The following is a 17724-nucleotide window of genomic DNA, read 5'->3' as shown; positions in this document are numbered from 1 at the left end:
CCCCACGCACTGCTGACCTATACGGAAGGCAAAAATCGATTGATGACAGGAACAAAGCTAGTATCAAATGCATTATCAAAATTACAAACTACAACTAATATCAGGGTGACCACAGAAAATTAATATTTAAATGTTAGGGTCAATCCACAGTATATGAAGTCAAATAAGTATTTACTTTCTTAGAAGATATGTTAATCCATCCATTATCCAACTCGCTATATCCTAACTACAGGGGTGGGGGGTTCGAGATAAGTTAATAATTCAACTGAATAAAGAATAAAGGCTGCGTCTGAATGACAGGCTTGAATGGAACACCACCACAGAGGCTGTACACAAGAAAGGTCAGAGGAGGCTGAAGTCATTTGGTGTATGCAGGCCACTCTCACGTGTTTTGCACCAGTCTGTACTGTCCAGCATATTTTGTATGCAGTAGTGTGCTGGGGAAATGGCATTAGCACGGGTGATGCTGACTGACTAAGTAAACGGATTAAAAAGGCTACTTCAGTTTTGGGGGTCAGGGTGGACTCACTGGGGAAAGAGGCTCAACAGAGGCCACTCAGGAATCTGCTGACTGTCGTAGACAAAGACTCTCACCCACTGTATAAGGTTTTGGCTAAACAAAGGAGCACATTTTGTAACAGACTGAGACAACAATGATGCTCCAAGGAACAGTATGTGAGGCCGTTTCTACCCCCAGCCATCAGGCTGTATAATGAGTTACACTTTGGCCAAGGTGGTCTTATTCCTTGTTTGCTGAAAGGAACTGAGTTGGTCTGGCAGACATCTTAACAGGTAATGACACCATGTTCAATGTACTTGTGGCAAAGTCATCTGGTACTGTGAAACTTACTTACAAGAATGTTAAATTTTAATCACTTCACACTTAGTAAATACCTTCACTGTGTTAATCTACATACAGATAATTCATGTTACATGTGTATTTGTACCTTGTTAGCATACCCATGATTAGAATAATTTTTGTTATATGTATAGTTGTGCCTTTTTTGTCTGCTGATGTAACCCTATGATTTCCTTCAGGATTAATAGAGATCTATCAACTGTTACAGTAATCAAACATTATGATTGGCTCAGCAGTGTTACTATACAAGAGTCTCAAAAAATCAAAGGAAATGATTGTGGACTGTACATGTCATCATAAGTTAAAGTATCCCCTGTATACATCACCAACTCCTTCTTTTTCACCTGCAGTAAGTGTTGCATTACAGCAACTTAATATTGCTCCTTCTTGACATTGTTAAACATGTCAACAAACAATTCTGGGATTCCAACATGACTTTGTAAAAAAAAAATTATCAAAAAAATACAGACAGTTCGCCTCCGAGACTCATTCCCTTTCTATCTCTTTCTAAAATCATTAGTCAGTGGAGGGCATCAGTGGTCAACTTTGTGACGTACTCCATCAAACTACAACCCTAATACTCCCATAATTCACAGCTATTCAGTACACTGAGGTGTGATTGGTAATGAGTACAATAGCGCAATTACACATTCCACAGCTGTACGATTCTACTTCTATTTGGAGCAGTTTTCAGATAGTGTACATTTTTCTAGCTAAGGTATTTCTCTCCAGTAAATGAAAATGAGCCTTACTGATGTTATTGTTCAATTCTGTATTTTTAATATGTTTACATGTTCTTAAGAGGCACACAGGTGTTTCCAACTGTATTGAAAAAACTACATCATCATCTTCATGCTCTGTACTGAATGGTGAAGTGCACTCTATTCACCTGGTAATGAAAAGGATATGGAGTATTGTGGAGCCCAAATGAATAAAGTGATACCTTTAATATTCAAAGAGGATGTGCTATCCTGCTTTTTTCATTATAGTTTCTTTGAACGGTGTCTGTCTGGACACCTCTGAATACGTCAGTAGTTGTTTAAAAATGGATGACATCAAGACACTATAAGCTGATCAACTCAAGACAAAGGGTAAGCACAATATTAAGAAGTCAGGCTTAGCTATGGTGGAAATGCCAAGTGTAATCATCTTTAGGCACAAGCACTATGGGGCTGTTTGTAGACTGGGGCCTTCCTTGATTACTCCTAATTTTAAAATGTCTTTACATTTCCAGTTCCACTTCAGCCTGCTTTGATTGTAAGATTCGGCAAGATATTTCTTGATCAGTACCCTCTGAGTCTGTGATAATATTACATGTAGCGACAGTCAAGTCTCCTGGGTTTTACATCCACAACATTCTTTACAACTTCTGATAAGGATATCAACAGGCTTGTTTCAATGTGAGTCCAACATTTATTTTGAAATTGGGACCCTTGTGAGCAGAGTTTCTTTTTTAATGACAGACTTGTTCTTTTGGCTTCTTTAACCTACCAGGCCATTCCTCTGTGTTGTTTTAAAAGAAGTCTGCAAATAAGCTGGGTGCACCATTTCACAATCTGAAACACACAGATGGCTGTTCATTGGGTCATAAAGCCATGAATGCAATTGGTTTGACTACGGATTTCCTCCATTGTGGCAAAGGAGAACTTAGTATCTATGAGGAGTTCAGGACATGCCGTGTTTAGTCTGGAGAGTCTTTAAGAACACTGGTAAAAGATTTAGAGTATTCCACACTGATGCTCAAAAGGAAATTATGGATGCTGTATTGGATGGCATAAAAATACAGTATACTGTAATTGTGTGTGTTTATATAGTCTACAATAAAGAAAAGGATACAAAACAACAATTAATAACTTACGCATAAATCCCACTAAATGTCAGTATTATTCACAAATGAGTCTAATTACTAATTTGTCGGCAGTAGGAAAGTTAAAGCAATAAGTAATATCAATGAACTTAAAGTAAAGCATTATATAAACATAGCAGCATGAAAGTAATATGGATAATTTCATAATAAATAATTCATAATACTTAGGCAAACATTCCTAGTATGGAAATGCTAAATAGTCCACTTTAAAGAATGTTAGTTCTTAACTGTTTAACAAACGGTTAATACATGATAAAAAAGAAAATAACTGCTTGCCATTTAGCAAATATTTTCCTACTGATTCTGTGCAACATAAATTTTTAGTAATTACAAATTATTATACCTCTACACAGAAATAACTATTAACATATTTTTCTTTATTTCTGCCAATATCTCCTCATAATATGTACGCTCAGTAATGCCGGGACATTTACCATTAAATGTGAATTGTGCACTCTGATTGGTGCTGCCTCTTGAATATCCCTTGTTCCATGGTTGTAAATTTATGCCTGGATTAATGATTTGCCCCTCTTGTCCTTTTAAAGCAACATTTAGGATTCCTCATAGTTGCTTCGAATACAGCAATTTGAAAGGAAAAAAAATCTTTATAGGGTCTTGTGGTAGTGGCGCACAAAAAGCAGATACCAGAAAAAGAACTGGCTCCCAATCCCCTAGATCCATGTAACATCAGATTTATGGTTAGATCAAATCCTTTACTGAGTCCATCAGCCTGTAGGTGACAGGAAGATGGTACCTGATATAGTATAGTCAGGGTCTCATTCCTGGCTCCGGTGTTCTTTCTTTTATATCTCTCTATTTTAAAAGGAATTCCTGAGACGAGACTTTTTCAAAGAGATTATTTCAAGTCCCGCGAGACGAGACTTTGACCATGAGATTTTTTTCAAGTCACGCCCTGCTCTCAACCATATTCAACCACACACATAGCCCTCTCACCTCTCATTCGTGTGAATGAGACAGACACAGTTCCTGCTCTCTTAGCTCTTATAAGTTTTTACGTTTTCCTCACTTTAAGTTCCCAATAAAAGAAGACTTATTATGGCCAAATCTTAATGAAGAATTTCATCCCAAAGGGTTATCAACAGAAGAAATTAGTATGCAGGCAATCCTAGCACCGAGTTGAAATTTGTCAATTGGTTACACGGCAAATTGGTTAAATGCTTATCAATAGACTATGCTGAAATAGTTAGTGGTGATCGTCCAGAAGATGAAAACATCAACTTACAATATCCTGAAGAATATCTACAACTATTAACACCATCCGGTCTTCCACCACCAAATTACTGTTGAAAGAAGGATGTACAGTATCCAAGAAAGATAATGTAATACGTCTCCCACGGATAACATTAGACACTAAAGGAGACTTGATATGCCATTCGTATTAAAACATTAACAGTTTCCAGTTAGAATAGCTTTTGCAAAGACAATTAACAAATCACAGAGACAAACATTCGAAAAATGTTGGTTTATTTATTAGAGAGAAAGAAACAAACTTCACTCATGGGCAGTTATACGTTGCGTTGTCACGATGCAAGTCCAAACACAGAATCAAAATCAAAAAGTCTTCATTTAATTTTATTATTTATTTTCTACATATTCATACCAGTTATTCTGAATTTTAGATAAGCTTGACTATTTCTTTATACAATTATTTGTAATTGAAGAGGCACTAATTAACACATGCAAACACAAACAGTAGAATGTGAAATCTTTGTTGCAGATTCAAGAGAACAAAAAACATCTTTTTGCTTGTTCAGCATTATTGTTACAATTTTACAGCTTGACTTCTTGGTGAGACAGATTGGTTTGTTAGTACAAGACTAAGATGAACAATATTCTATCTTTAAAACTGAAAATATATATTTCAGTATAACTATAATAAACAATGCTTATCTGTGTTTCAGAATCTTGCAGGATGATTTATAGAGAATAAAACACTGCTATAGGTTCTTTCAAAATCTTAGACATCCTAAGGATATTTACTGCTACAATCTCATTTAAAGCAATGAAGTAAGATTTATAAACACCCTCAAATTGCTAGTGTAACATCTATCCACCCATTTTCTAATCCACTAATTGAATTCTGGGTCACAGGAAGCTGCTGCCTATCCCAGCAGCACTAGGCAGAAATTAACCCTGGGCAAGGTGCCAGCCCATAGCAAGGCAATTTTATGCAGCCCTCCAACTCACTCAAACTTGGCCAGTTTAGAGTTACTAATTATCCTAAAATTTGTGACTCTGCAATGTGGGAAGAAAACCTAACTGCCCATAGGAAAACTCAAATATATTTAGAATGCACAAATTGCACATAGACTGAGCCTAAGCTGGGATTTAAAGATAGACGTCAGGATTATGTAAATAATTCTGATTTTGTTTGATTATTTCAATAAAATCACAATGTAGCCATTTTGTGTGTGTGTATTTCCCACTGGGAAACACTGTTTTGAGTCATCGTTTATCATGGATGCCACCATTTTGGAGATTGGTGTCACTGGACCACCTAACAATCATGTTATAAATGAGGGATGTGTGGCAAGAAGTGCACCTGAACATTGTTGGGCATAAAGCAAAGATTTAATTGAAATTCCTTATAATTTTAAATTGAAAGTAAAAAATCTTTGAGAAGTCTCCAAGCATTAACATTTCTGGTATCAAGTCCAGTTTGGTTGTTGACCATGAATTCATTAGCACCTTTGATCTTTATGATTTAGTGTTTCTACCCAAGGTTATATGGGCAGCACAGTGCAGTGCTGCCTCACAACAAGGACACCAAGTTTCATAGCCCTGGTGCTCTCTACATGCTCTCCCAGCATCCACTATGTTTTACTCCAATAGTCCAAAGACCATGCACAATAGGTGGATTAACAATGCTAAATTGACCCTAGTGTGTTTGTTCTTCCTGTGATAAACTGGCGACCTGTCTAGAGACTGTTCCTACCTTTTGGCCAATGCTTGCTAGAGACAGGCTCTGGCTCGACTCACAACTCTACTCTAGGTAAGTGGCTTTAGAAAATGGATGGCTGGACCTGTCTTACTTCTACTGCAACACCCCTTAAATCTCTGCTACTCAAATTTATAGAACTGTTTATTCTGATCTTTTACTGAAACATTCCAAGTTTCATTACACCAGAACACTGAAGCTGTGAGGTAGCAGCTCTAACTTCCAGAAACACACAAAAATGTGCCAAACAACCAGTGAACTCTACTGTCTATGTTTTACTGGTTACCAACTGCCATTTGTAGATTTTGTGATTCAGTTTTTCACTTTACCCAGGCCCTAAAAGTACAAATTGTCAGGAAACAGAACAAGGCTGATGGCCTGGGCCCAGATTTTTTTTTTTTATCATATGCAAAAATATTAAAAGTAGGTCTTAGATTGTTTAGGAATTACATCAAACATGAGCAATGTACTTACCCACACAGGACATGCCAGCAATTTGTGCTATACCAATCGTGCTATTTATGTTCACTTTAGTATTTTATCATTGCAAGGTTTTACATTGTGCAGCAAGTACACTTCAGTCACCTTCTTTCATATTTGCTTATTCAGTGGAATTTATGGACTAAGGCTTTCACATTGTATTGAATTCCATTATAAGGGCCAGCTTTGGTTTTGTGTGGCCTAGTGCACTTGTAACTCTATTTTGCCCAAAAGCAAATATTAAATAAAATCAACCAACCCAACGTTGTAAAGTATTTAAAGGTAGCACTCAGGAAAATAATACTTTACTACATTACAAACAAAATAGTCTCTGATTTGCATCGGCCAGTTTCTTGAAAACATTCCCATCAGGACTGGTCAAGATTTGGACAGAGAAACAAGTGACTATTACTAATAGTAATAGCTTCTATAGTAATTTACTATAGAAGCAGTTTCAGTAGTATTGTCACGAGTGATATTGTCTCCTGCATGCCATTTACCTTTTCAACGTTTTGTATGATAATCTGTGCATTAATCACTGTGTTGCGTTTTCAGTAATAAAACTGCTTGGTGTCTTGTGCTCAAGAGTCTCAACAATGTGCTCAACACACATATAATAAATGTCATGACTTGCACAAAAACATGACAACTGCAATTTACCATTTAATAAAAGATATAAAAGCTACGGGGCACAGCTGACATTCTTTACGGAAACACCAACGATAGGCATATAAAAAATGAACGAACCAACTAAGGCAAACATCCAACCCGAAGCAGCCAGGTCGCTGATCTTGTAGGTTAGCAGCACAAAACTCGGCACCTCAGTGGCACTCTGGTTTTTACGTACATTGAAACTTAACCAGTACTAGAGTATATACAGTTAAAAAAAATACTTATGTACTGTATACAAATACGTACTAATAACAGTTCATCAGCTGCACTCCAGACAGATCTACCTTAAACACAAACTCTACGGTTTCTAAAGAAAATTAGTTTGCTGCTGCAACCACCCTTAATGACTTCGTCAAACCCCCACTCTTCAATTATTGCCTGAAATACGTGTCACTCTCATGCACTTCTGCTTTTCAATTGGAAAATCTGGAGTGCCAATCATAATTCTGATTTCCGATTGGATGCTCAAAGGGGGTGGGCCTTTGTAGTCAGAATCAGCTGCTGATAGCAAATTTCCTCATGGTCCGAGCAGGCGTGAGTCTCATAGCAGTAAAGTGTAATTATTTGAATTAAACGTTAAAGGAAATTTAAACTTGAATATCAAACATCAGTCATGAATATTCGCAACGCGAGGGTAAGGTTTATGTTGGTTAGATTATTCAGTTTATATTTTTTGAGATTGTAAATGGACCAATGTGCCGGTTGCCGGTTCATCGGCTTCCGCTCGCTTTAAATAAAAATCTTTTACGTCGGTATTTCTGTATAATACAGTGCACCTTCATTATGTATTTATATAGGAAGTTTAATACACTTGTGTGTTTGACGAAAGTTTATTGTCCGTTCTTAATACCGTACGTAAGCAATGTGCTAACTGAAAATGGGGGAAGGGATTTGACATAACCGACGCCCCCTGTTGTGTCTTTATAGTATCTTGAAAGTTTTAAAAATGTGTGTGGACAGAGCAGATGCATTTCTTTGAAAAACTCCAGTGCTGGCTGTTTTGTATGTTTATAATTATTTGACATTTACCTTCTAGCCAGAAGATCTGATGAATATGCAACACTGTAACCTGCTGTGCTTGCCAGAGAACTATCAGATGAAGTATTACTTCTATCATGGGTTATCTTGGCCCCAGGTACTGTGCAATCGACTTTATTTCAGTGTTTAGTAATTTGACTGTACAAATAATATGTTTTGCCATTTCTCTCTTCCCTTCCTATTGGCAGCTTTCATATATTGCAGAAGATGAAAATGGGAAAATTGTTGGTTATGTTTTAGCAAAAATGTAAGCACCCTCAGTTTATAATCTGTTATTTTTTGAGGTGGGTATGGTCCTAATGTCTCACATAATGTTTGCCTATGTTTTTTGGACAGGGAGGAAGATCCAGATGATGTCCCACATGGACACATCACTTCCTTGGTAAGTAAAGCATAAGTCTCTCCGGTTATAAACAGTGTTAATATTTTGTTTTAGTAAAATATGTATGTGTTGAGTATATCCATTTTTTTAAGACTGAGAAGGCGTGGAGTATAGATGAAGATGGTTTCATTGAGCAAGATTTAATTTATGAGAAAGAAACTATTCTATCCGAATCCTTAGGAGAAGATTTTCATTAACCATTCAGTTTTAATATACACCGTTGGACCCAAGCCCTGGGTAGTGAATGAAAAATGATTGCAAGTACTAGTGGCCAAAATAATTCCTATTCCAGGCTGAACAGTTTGTAAAAGGAGCAAGGAAGTGGAATTGCTGCTTGTCTGGATTGAGAAGCGGTAGTTAGAGTAGATTGAGTATATAGCGAATGAGAAATTCCAATTCAGTGCTGGAAAATGGCTCCCCTTTTTAATCATTATAATGCAGTGTCAATTTCAAGGGTTATATTCATTGCAGAGGCAAACATGGGACATTAAATGGTACAAACTAATGAAATTATAATTTAAATGTGAACTCTGTTCTTCACTGTACTTCCTTTTTTTTCCCTGGCTATTTCATTATACAAAAAGGTTATGCCAAAGGAATCCATTTTGAAGATGGACACAGTTGTGAAGGTGTGCTTCAAAATGGCTTGCTGTATTTATCAGATTTTTCTATTACTTTTACTTTCAGGCTGTGAAGAGATCACACAGGCGTCTTGGTCTGGCGCAAAAGCTCATGGATCAGGCATCACGAGCCATGATAGAGAATTTCAATGCAAAATATGTCTCCCTACATGTGCGTAAAAGGTGAGGCGGGTTTGTGCAGTGCAAGTAACTCTGGCAACTCTATATACTTTTGTATGAAACACATTGAAAGTATTTGAAAATTTCTAACACTATGTTTTAGCTTATATTGCACAATGCAAGAAAATAAAGTGTATTGTGTAGAAAAAAGTGTACATTTTAAATAACATTTACAGCAAAAATGTGTTTTTTAAGGTCTAGCTGCTTATTTAATATGCAGATTAAGGTTTTCCATCTGGAGGCGTTTATAAGAGCAGCACTGAATTTGCTTTCTGTGAAATATTGTTATACAGTTGTACTTCATGCTTTGTATGTGAATGTAAATGTTATATTGTGTAATTAACACATTTTTGTTTCCTTTATAACACAAAATATTTAACTCTGTGGTTTTCTTCCTTTCAGTAATCGGGCAGCCCTGCATCTGTATTCAAATACCTTGAACTTCCAGTATGTATATCAATTTAACTTTCTCTCGCATGTTTCATAAGAACGATAAAAGAATAGCACTGTATCTGCAGGAACAAGGATACATGTTTAACTCTTTTAGGGCTAATTTTTTTTTTTGTTTCTTTTCTCCCAGGGCTGAATATTTTTCCAAAAACTAACTTTTTTTAAAAAAAGAACACAACGCAATTGAAATCAACAAAAAATATTTACTTTTGACAAATGTTACTGTCTTGCATGTTGTATGAGCCAGCATACTCTATGATTTCACATACACATCACATACATTTTACACAGCAAAGTCCTGCAAAGCCTGATCTCGCTCAAAGCAGCCAATTTCAGTCATTGCCACATTGCACTCCTTACAATATGTGTTGCTTTGGTGCCTACTTTTCAATTGTCTGTTGCTGCACTTTCTCACATATATTGTTAGTGTGTACTGTAGAGAGACAAGTCACCCGTTTGCCATCGTGCCATGCCACTGCCACCAAGTTTTCTGAATAAAACTTTGCAGCATCACGTACCTATCATCACGCTGCATAACCTGTCCAAAGCCACCAGGGGACAAAGCACGTTTGGACCAATGCTCTCTGAAGTTATATCACCAGTTCTGTCCCATCTCTATTTGTAATGCCACAGCACGCTTCATCTCGTCTTTTGTTGTGGGTTTCCACTTTGAAAAATGAGAATGCGATGCAAGCACAGCTTGCGATTCAAAAAATTTATCTGCCTACCTGTTTGTCTCATCTGACAGTAGCTGAAAAGCAGCATCAGGAGAGAGCAGCCTGAAGTAGTTCAGCAGCTGGTGATCTGTCGTGTCCAACAGCAAGCCATGCCGTCTTGTGAAGTCCGGTAGCCCACGGATCAATGTCTGTGTATTCCTCCCACGCGAACCTTGCCGTAGATGCATCGGCTGCGCGAATGCGTTCAGCTGGCAGCGGACCAGCTGGCGCGGCATCGGCTGGTGTCCGATCAGCTGATGCCAGCTTCTCACTCTCTTGTTCGATCTCCTGATCACTGTCAATAAAATCCGATTCTGAAAAATCAGAGTCCGACTCCGCGATAATGCGCAAAACATTGTCTGCCGAGTGTTTTCTTTTCTGCACTCGCTTCGCTCCCTTGTGACATGTCGATGCCATCTTGCCATTGTTTACATTTCGCAACTCACGCACACTCAAGGATTAGTTGCTGAGTCAACGAGTCTAGCATTCCTCCAAGCACAGAGGGAATGCCTGCGACGTGACAGTGAGTTTTGTCGCCATTAACAGCTGATTGTCGCCCTCTATCCCTGGATGTGAACTTTTGTCGACATTCGCCCTCAACCCCTCCTGTCGACAAAAGTCGACATCCGCCCTAAAAGAGTTAAGCTCTCTTTCATTGAGCATAAATGTAGCACTGTACAGTTTTGATTGACTATGTGGTAATCCTTATCATAATATATATTTATATATGCTCGCCGGCAATTTTATTAGGTACACCTAGCTAGTACCGGGTTAGACCCCTGTTTGCCTTCAGAATTCCTGTAGTTCTTTATGGCATAGATTCAACTAGGTGTTGCAAACATTCCTCAGGAATTTTGGTCCATATTGACATGATAGCATCCTGCAGCAGATTTATCAGCTGCACATTCATGACGTCACCCATTCTATCGCATTCCAAAGGTTCTCTTTTGGATTGAGATCTGGTGACTGTGGAGGCCATCTGAGTACAGTGAACTCATTGCCCTGTTCAAGAAACCAGTTTGAGATGATTTGAGCTTTGAAACATAGCATGCTATCCTGCTGGAATTAGCCATCATAAGATGGGTACCCTGTGGTCATAAATGAACAGATATAGTCAGCAACAACATTCTGGTAGGCTGTGTCATTTAAAGGATGCACAATTGGTACTAAGGGGCCAAAAGTGTGCTAAAAAAATATCCAACACACCATTACACCACCATCACCAGTCTGAACCTTTGATACAAAGCAGGCTGGATCCATGCTTTCATGTTGTTGATGCCAAATTCTTACCCTACCATTTGATTGAGACCAGGCTGTTTTCTAATTTTGGTGAGCTGGTGCGAATTTCAGCCTTAGTTTCCTGTTCGTACCTGACAGGAGTGGCATCTGGTGTGGCACCCTGCTACTGTAGCCCATTTGCTTCAATGTTCAATGTGTTGTGCGTAAAGAAATTCTCTTCTGCATACTTCAGTTGTAAAGAGTAGTTATTTGAGTTACTGTTGTGTTTCTATCAGCTCAACCTGTGTGGCCATTCTCCTCTGACCTCTGGCATCAATAAGGCATTTTCACCCAGACAACTGTTACTAACTGGATAGTTTCCCTTTTTCAGACCATTCTCTGTACATCCTAGAGCAGGGGTGGCGAACTCCAGGCCTAGAGTGTCGCAGTGGCTGCAGGTTTTCATTCTTACCATCTTCTTAATTAGTGACCAGTTTTTGCTGCTGATTACTTCTTTTAATTAACTTGACTCAGGCCCCATAGTTGTTTCTTTTTCTTTAATTAGCAGCCAAACAATAATGAGACACAAAACAAGCCACCACATTACCAGCTCCCTTGTGCCCATTACACAATATCTGAAATTAAAGAGAGGTGATGGTCTTGGTAAGGTTGATCTCGCAGGTCACCAAAACATTTTGATGGTACTCTAAGAAAGAACAGTTTTGAAATGTGTGCTGTGAGAATGAGAGCAGCAACAAGCCATGGAATTAAATAACGGGTTTAATTAACAGCAAGAATTGGCTTCTCGTTAAGAAAGGGATTGGAGTGAATTTGGTTGGAGTTTGAAGCCCCAGTTTAGCTAGTCATCTGTTACCTTGTTTCACATCTCATTTCTGCTTGGCTGTCATTTAATGAAGAAAGGAATCAATTCAGAGGGCTGAACTCTTCTAACAAGGCTATTAAAGTGATGGGGGAAAAAGTTAATTATCAGTGAAATCTGGTCACTGATTAGGAAAAGGGCTAGAATGAAAACCTGTAGCCATTGCGGCACTCCAGGCCTGGAGTTTGCCACCCCTGCCCTAGAGATTGTTTTGTGTGAAAATCACAGTCAACGATCAGATCAACGGTTTCTGAAATACTCAGATCGGCCCATCTGGCACGAACAACCATGTCACGTTCAAAGTTACTTAAATCACCCTTCTTCCTTATTCTGATGCTTGGTTTGAACTTCAGCAGATTGTCCTGACAATGTCTACATGCCTAAATGCATTGAGTTGCTGCCATGTGATTGGCTGATTAGATATTTATGTTAACAAGCAGAAAATGTACCTAATAAAGTGGCCAGTGAGTGTATATATACAAAAAATTGTAAGGGTTTTCTTTCTGTCACACAAAGACCCACGAACGCTTGGCCTTTGAAGCTTGATCTTGGACTTAATCGAGAGCTTATGCCATGACACATACAATGTGATCTGTTATTTTGGTGTTTTGCACACACTGCCCTCAAATTTCAGGTTTGAGTCCTTTTCATGGGCACCAAAGAGGCATAAGCATGCATCCCATGACAGCAAATGCACAGTTGCATGCAAACAGAACTGAGGCGCAGGCACTCAGCTTGGGGACTGCATTCGTGACAAAAGTTGCATCTCCCATACCCTTACTCTCTGCTTGTAAAATGAAGCTGTGCACACTGTTTGACCATGAAAATCAACATTTCCAAAATGTTGACTTAAAAATGTTCATCTAAAATGCTTAATCAAAACACTTTTATGGCCTACAAATAAAGACATTGCTTGTCATTTCATTAATACCCACCGCCCTTACACCCTTTCATTCGCTTGTACCTTCAGGGAGTTGAAAGTGCATCCCACAATTGAGTCTGCCCTTTTTAATTAGTTTATTAATTTGGTTAGCTTCTCTTGAAGTGACGATACCACCCCAAAAAACCACTGCATAGAAAATCACACTGGCCATCACAGAGTTGTAAAATATGTAAAGGATGTCGCTACTCACATTAAATGAGTTTTCACATTAATCTGCAGTTACACAAACTGACAGTGGTACAGTTTGGGTGTTTTAAGAATGTTTAGTTAAGGGAAAATAATCTATTTTTATATCACCTCAAATCTTTTTTGGATCTTTTTTAAATACAGGATTAGTGAGGTGGAGCCAAAGTACTATGCAGATGGGGAGGATGCATATGCCATGAAGAGGGACCTGGCTCAAATGGCTGACGAGGTATGTAACTGACACCATATTCTTGAATACAGCTGAACAGTGGAGTAGCCTTTTCCTTTGTTTTGGTTTAATGAGTATATGATTGGGTCCATAGGTATTTAGACAGTGACACAATTTTTACAGTTTTGCCTGTTCATACGACCATGATGAAATTGAAATAAAGTAATAAAGATGTGGCTGAATTTGTAGACTTTTAGCTTTAAATCAAGGGGTTTAACAAGAAAATATCATATGAGCCATTTATGAATGACAGTTCACTGCACATAAAATATAATCATTTTCAATTCTTGATTAAAAATCCTTTTCAGTCTGTGACTACCTTAAATCTGGAACCCATGGACATCACTAATTGCTTGGCTTACTCCCTGGTGATGCATTGTCAGGCCTTTCCTCCAGCTGTTTTCATTTGCTGCCCTTTTTGTTGGTCTTTCTGCCTTCAGGTTTATCTTCAGAAAATGAAATACATGTTGTGTTGTGTTGAGGTCAGAGTACTAAATTGGCCATTGAGGAATATTGCACTTCTTTGCCTTGAAGAGCACTTGGGTTGCTTTTGCAGTATGTTTTGGGTCATTGTCAATCTGCACCGTGAAGCACCATTCAATAATCTGAGATGATAGTATAGTCATATACACTTAAGAATTCATCCTGCTGCTTCTATCCCCAGCCATACCATCAATAAATACTTGTGACCCAGTTCTGTTGGAAGCCATACATTCCCATGCCTTAACACTTTTCCACCATGTTTCACCAATGTTTTGGATCATGAGCTGTTCTTTATCTTCTCTGTAATCTCCTATTCCCATCATTGTAGTATATGCTGACCTTAGTCTCATCTGTCCAAAGAATATTATTCCAGAACTGAGGAATGCAAAGACATTGTATTTATGTAGCACTTTTTTAAGACACTCCCAAGTGCTTTACATTGAGAAGAGGGAGCCATTTTAGCCACCACCAATGTGCAGTATCCACCTGAATGATGCAGTAGCAGGCCGTTTTGTTTCCTGTACACCCCCCACACATTAGTTAAGTGGTGAGTGATTAGGGTGCCAAAATGACCAGGCCATGATGGGCAATTTAGCAAGTACATTGGGAAACACCCTACTCTTTGTGAAAAAACTGGGCAGGCTTACTTAGATGTTTTCTATCAAAGTCTAATCTGGGCTTTGTAAATCTTCTGTATTTACTTAAGTGATATTTAGACTTTAACAATTATATGCCTGCCTCCTGGAGAGTGTTCTTGGCTTGGTTGTGAAGGGGTTTATCTTCATCAAGTGAAGAATTCTGTGATCATCTAGCACAGTTTTCTGTGGTTGTTGGGGCCTTTTGGTGTTGCTTACCTTGCCAGTGCATTTTTTCTCTTTTAAGAGTGTACCAAATTGTTGATTTGGCCACTCCTAATGTTTCTGCTTCCACTCTGAAGGGTGTGTTGTGTTTTCTCAGCCTAATGATAGCCTGCTTTACTTGCTTTGACATCACTTTGAACCTCTAGTTGAGAGTTCACAGCAACAGCTTCTGAATGCAAATTCCATTCTTGGAATCAACTTTTCCCTAATTAAACTGTTAATGAAATAATGAGGGATCGACCCACATCTGGCTTTGAAACGGCTTGTCAGTCAACCATCCACTTACTTTTGGTCACTTGATAAGGAAGGGACAACATATAAAAAAGCCATACTTTCTAAACCATTCACCCAATTGAAAGTAAATACACTCTGTATATAAGCTGGCAGTCTGCAGATTTAGCCCTCACTCATTATACCTTCAACTCCAAAATTTTTTGGAAAAATTATTATGAACTTATTTTTAGCTCTGTCCAAATTCTTATGGACCTAACTATAAGTATGTGTTATTAAAATGCTAATGAAAATTTTAATGTCTTTTTACTTTCCATCCTGGCCCCCCCCTCCTTCATATTCTCCATCTTGATATTCTCCTAAATCACCCCCCTCCTCTCTTCACCTCTTGCTTAGCTGCGTAAGCACCAGGATGCACGAGAGCGTAACAAATCTGGCATTTTAACTGCAGTTGGCAGTCGTAATGAAGGGCATCGAATCAACCATATTGGAGACTGCTGTCGAGATGAGAAATGTGCAGGTATAGCTAACGCTCCGGTGGTTACACCACATCCAGGAAAAGGAGATGGTCCTGATGACAGCGGTGGAGACAGCAAAGATGTGAGTGAAGTGAGTGAAGCAACAGAGAGCACAGATGTTAAAGACAGCTCCGAAGCTTCAGATTCAGCCCCATAAGGACTTAACATACCAATTAGTTTTTTTTTTTTTTTTTTTTTTTTTTTAAATAACATCCATCTACAGGTTGCTGGTATAACAATTAAGGGAAAAAACGTCTGCAGATGAGAAAAAGACCACAGATCTACCAACAGACTTTAATGAATGTGTACCTGTAAGGGTGTCTTGTTCTCATCAGCATATTATCATGGAGTTTTGGTGGAAAGTAGCCACGTCACTCACCTGCTTTTACAAATAAATTCTGTTAAAATCATTCAGGTTTTACAGTAGTTTGTGTTGCACTCATTTTAGAGTTGTTTTATATATTAACCATTTGGCAACCAACCAAAGAAGACAAAAACAGTCTACACAGATTCTGGAAGAAAATTAAAAAGTGAGATCCTAACACTTTGACTTCCCTTTTCGTGTTTGACTTGAGTCAGCTATTCTACATAAATTTGCTGGAATATAAAAGGTTTAACAAAGACATTAATGGCGTTTTCACATCTAGTTCATTTGTTTGTTTTTTTTGTTTTTGTTTTTTTTTTTAACTTTGGTCCGATTGTCTCTGTAGTCAGGTTGGTTTAAGTAGATGTGAACATGCCAATCGCAGTGTGATGCTGCCCAACCAGACCGAGACACTTTGGAAAGAGTGGTCACAGTAAGGTAGCAAGTGAACCCTTGGATACTGGGTCCTTAGTTAAGAAATCTTTTGGCTGCAGGTAAGAAAAGTACGCATTGAAAGATGCTGCCAGTTTCTTCAATGTTAAATTCCTATGGAGTGTAGTGGAGCTATCATATCAAATGAGATTTGTCACATATAGTTACACATGTAGTGCAAGTTAAAGCGAAATGCTTAGTTACAGAAGCTCAAGAAAAATATAAATAAACAACAATCCGGACAGATGGTTTGGGGTGGTGGGTGCAGTTATGTGGCCACTATGTCGATCTGTAGTGCTGAAAGAAGGAGTGCAGTCAGAAGGTGATGCTTTCGATTTACCAATCAATCTGCGTACCTCCATCCGCTTATGGTAATGATCGAAAGAAAGAGATCACTGGTAAAAGCGACCGATGTGAGTGGCTGCAGCACAGATATCCGGGAGAGGCTTGAAGTAGAGTAGGTGACCCTTCACATGCCTCCTGTTGGATGTTTGGAAGTTTTACCATCTGGGAGGAAACCCCAGGAAAGACCCAGGGCTGGCTGGGAGGATTATATATCTCAGATGGCAATGGAACACCTTGAGAGTTTGCAAGTGAGGCTGGGGAAAGGGGCATATGGAGTTCACTATTAAGAGTGTTGCCCCCGAGACCCGGCTTCGGATAACCAGTGGAAAATGAATGAACAATCCCCAAACACACACGAGAATGTTGGACTTTTTGGGTTTCCTCCAGATCTGAAACGAGATCCATCACAATATGTTTTATATAGTTAGCTTGTACTCCACTGGGTTGTTTGTAAGGTGATGAGGCATTCATTACAAATATTGTCCAGCCTCTTTGGCATTTAATACGCTCTAGTGACCATTAGATTAGTTTGATTATTAGGAAAAGCTGGGTGCATAATGAATAACGCGCATCAACTCTTCTGTTGCAATATTATTTATGTAATTGGGAAACGAGTAACCAGGAGACAATTATGCTTCAGAAATTATTCAACTAATGTGTAATCTTTTAAGTAGATAATTGCTGCAGACCGGAGTGACTATAAGAGACGGAGTGTATATTCGTAAAATACATCTGCGACAATAGTCTACTAGTGCCACTATCTTACACTATAGCATTCTGTCGAGTGCATTAAGACTGCAGTGTATTTTTAC

At 38.5% G+C, this 17724-nt stretch overlaps 1 protein-coding gene across 4 annotated transcripts; it reads left to right on the top strand.

Moving 5' to 3' along the window:
• Positions 1 to 7311: 7311 nt before the first annotated feature.
• On the top strand, positions 7312 to 16181 carry naa10 (N-alpha-acetyltransferase 10, NatA catalytic subuni). Of its 4 annotated transcripts, none has more exons than XM_028813425.2 (9): positions 7312 to 7471; positions 7874 to 7972; positions 8064 to 8122; positions 8212 to 8257; positions 8945 to 9060; positions 9460 to 9504; positions 13595 to 13679; positions 15650 to 15853; positions 15995 to 16181. In XM_028813425.2, the coding sequence occupies exons 1-9, from the start codon at positions 7451 to 7453 to the stop codon at positions 16034 to 16036; spliced, it is 717 nt and encodes a 238-aa protein (XP_028669258.1). In that variant the 5' UTR covers positions 7312 to 7450; the 3' UTR covers positions 16037 to 16181. The 4 variants fall into 4 exon arrangements, with proteins under 4 accessions (XP_028669258.1, XP_028669257.1, XP_028669256.1 ...); XM_028813424.2 differs by having other exon boundaries at positions 15650 to 15862; XM_028813423.2 differs by having other exon boundaries at positions 15659 to 16181.
• The last annotated feature ends 1543 nt before the right edge of the window (positions 16182 to 17724 follow it).

The sequence above is a fragment of the Erpetoichthys calabaricus genome, chromosome 11 (assembly GCF_900747795.2).
Source record: "Erpetoichthys calabaricus chromosome 11, fErpCal1.3, whole genome shotgun sequence".
Taxonomy (NCBI): Eukaryota; Metazoa; Chordata; class Cladistia; order Polypteriformes; family Polypteridae; genus Erpetoichthys; species Erpetoichthys calabaricus.
The sequence above is the reverse complement of the archived record's forward strand: the minus strand, read 5'-3'. Positions and strand labels throughout refer to the sequence as shown.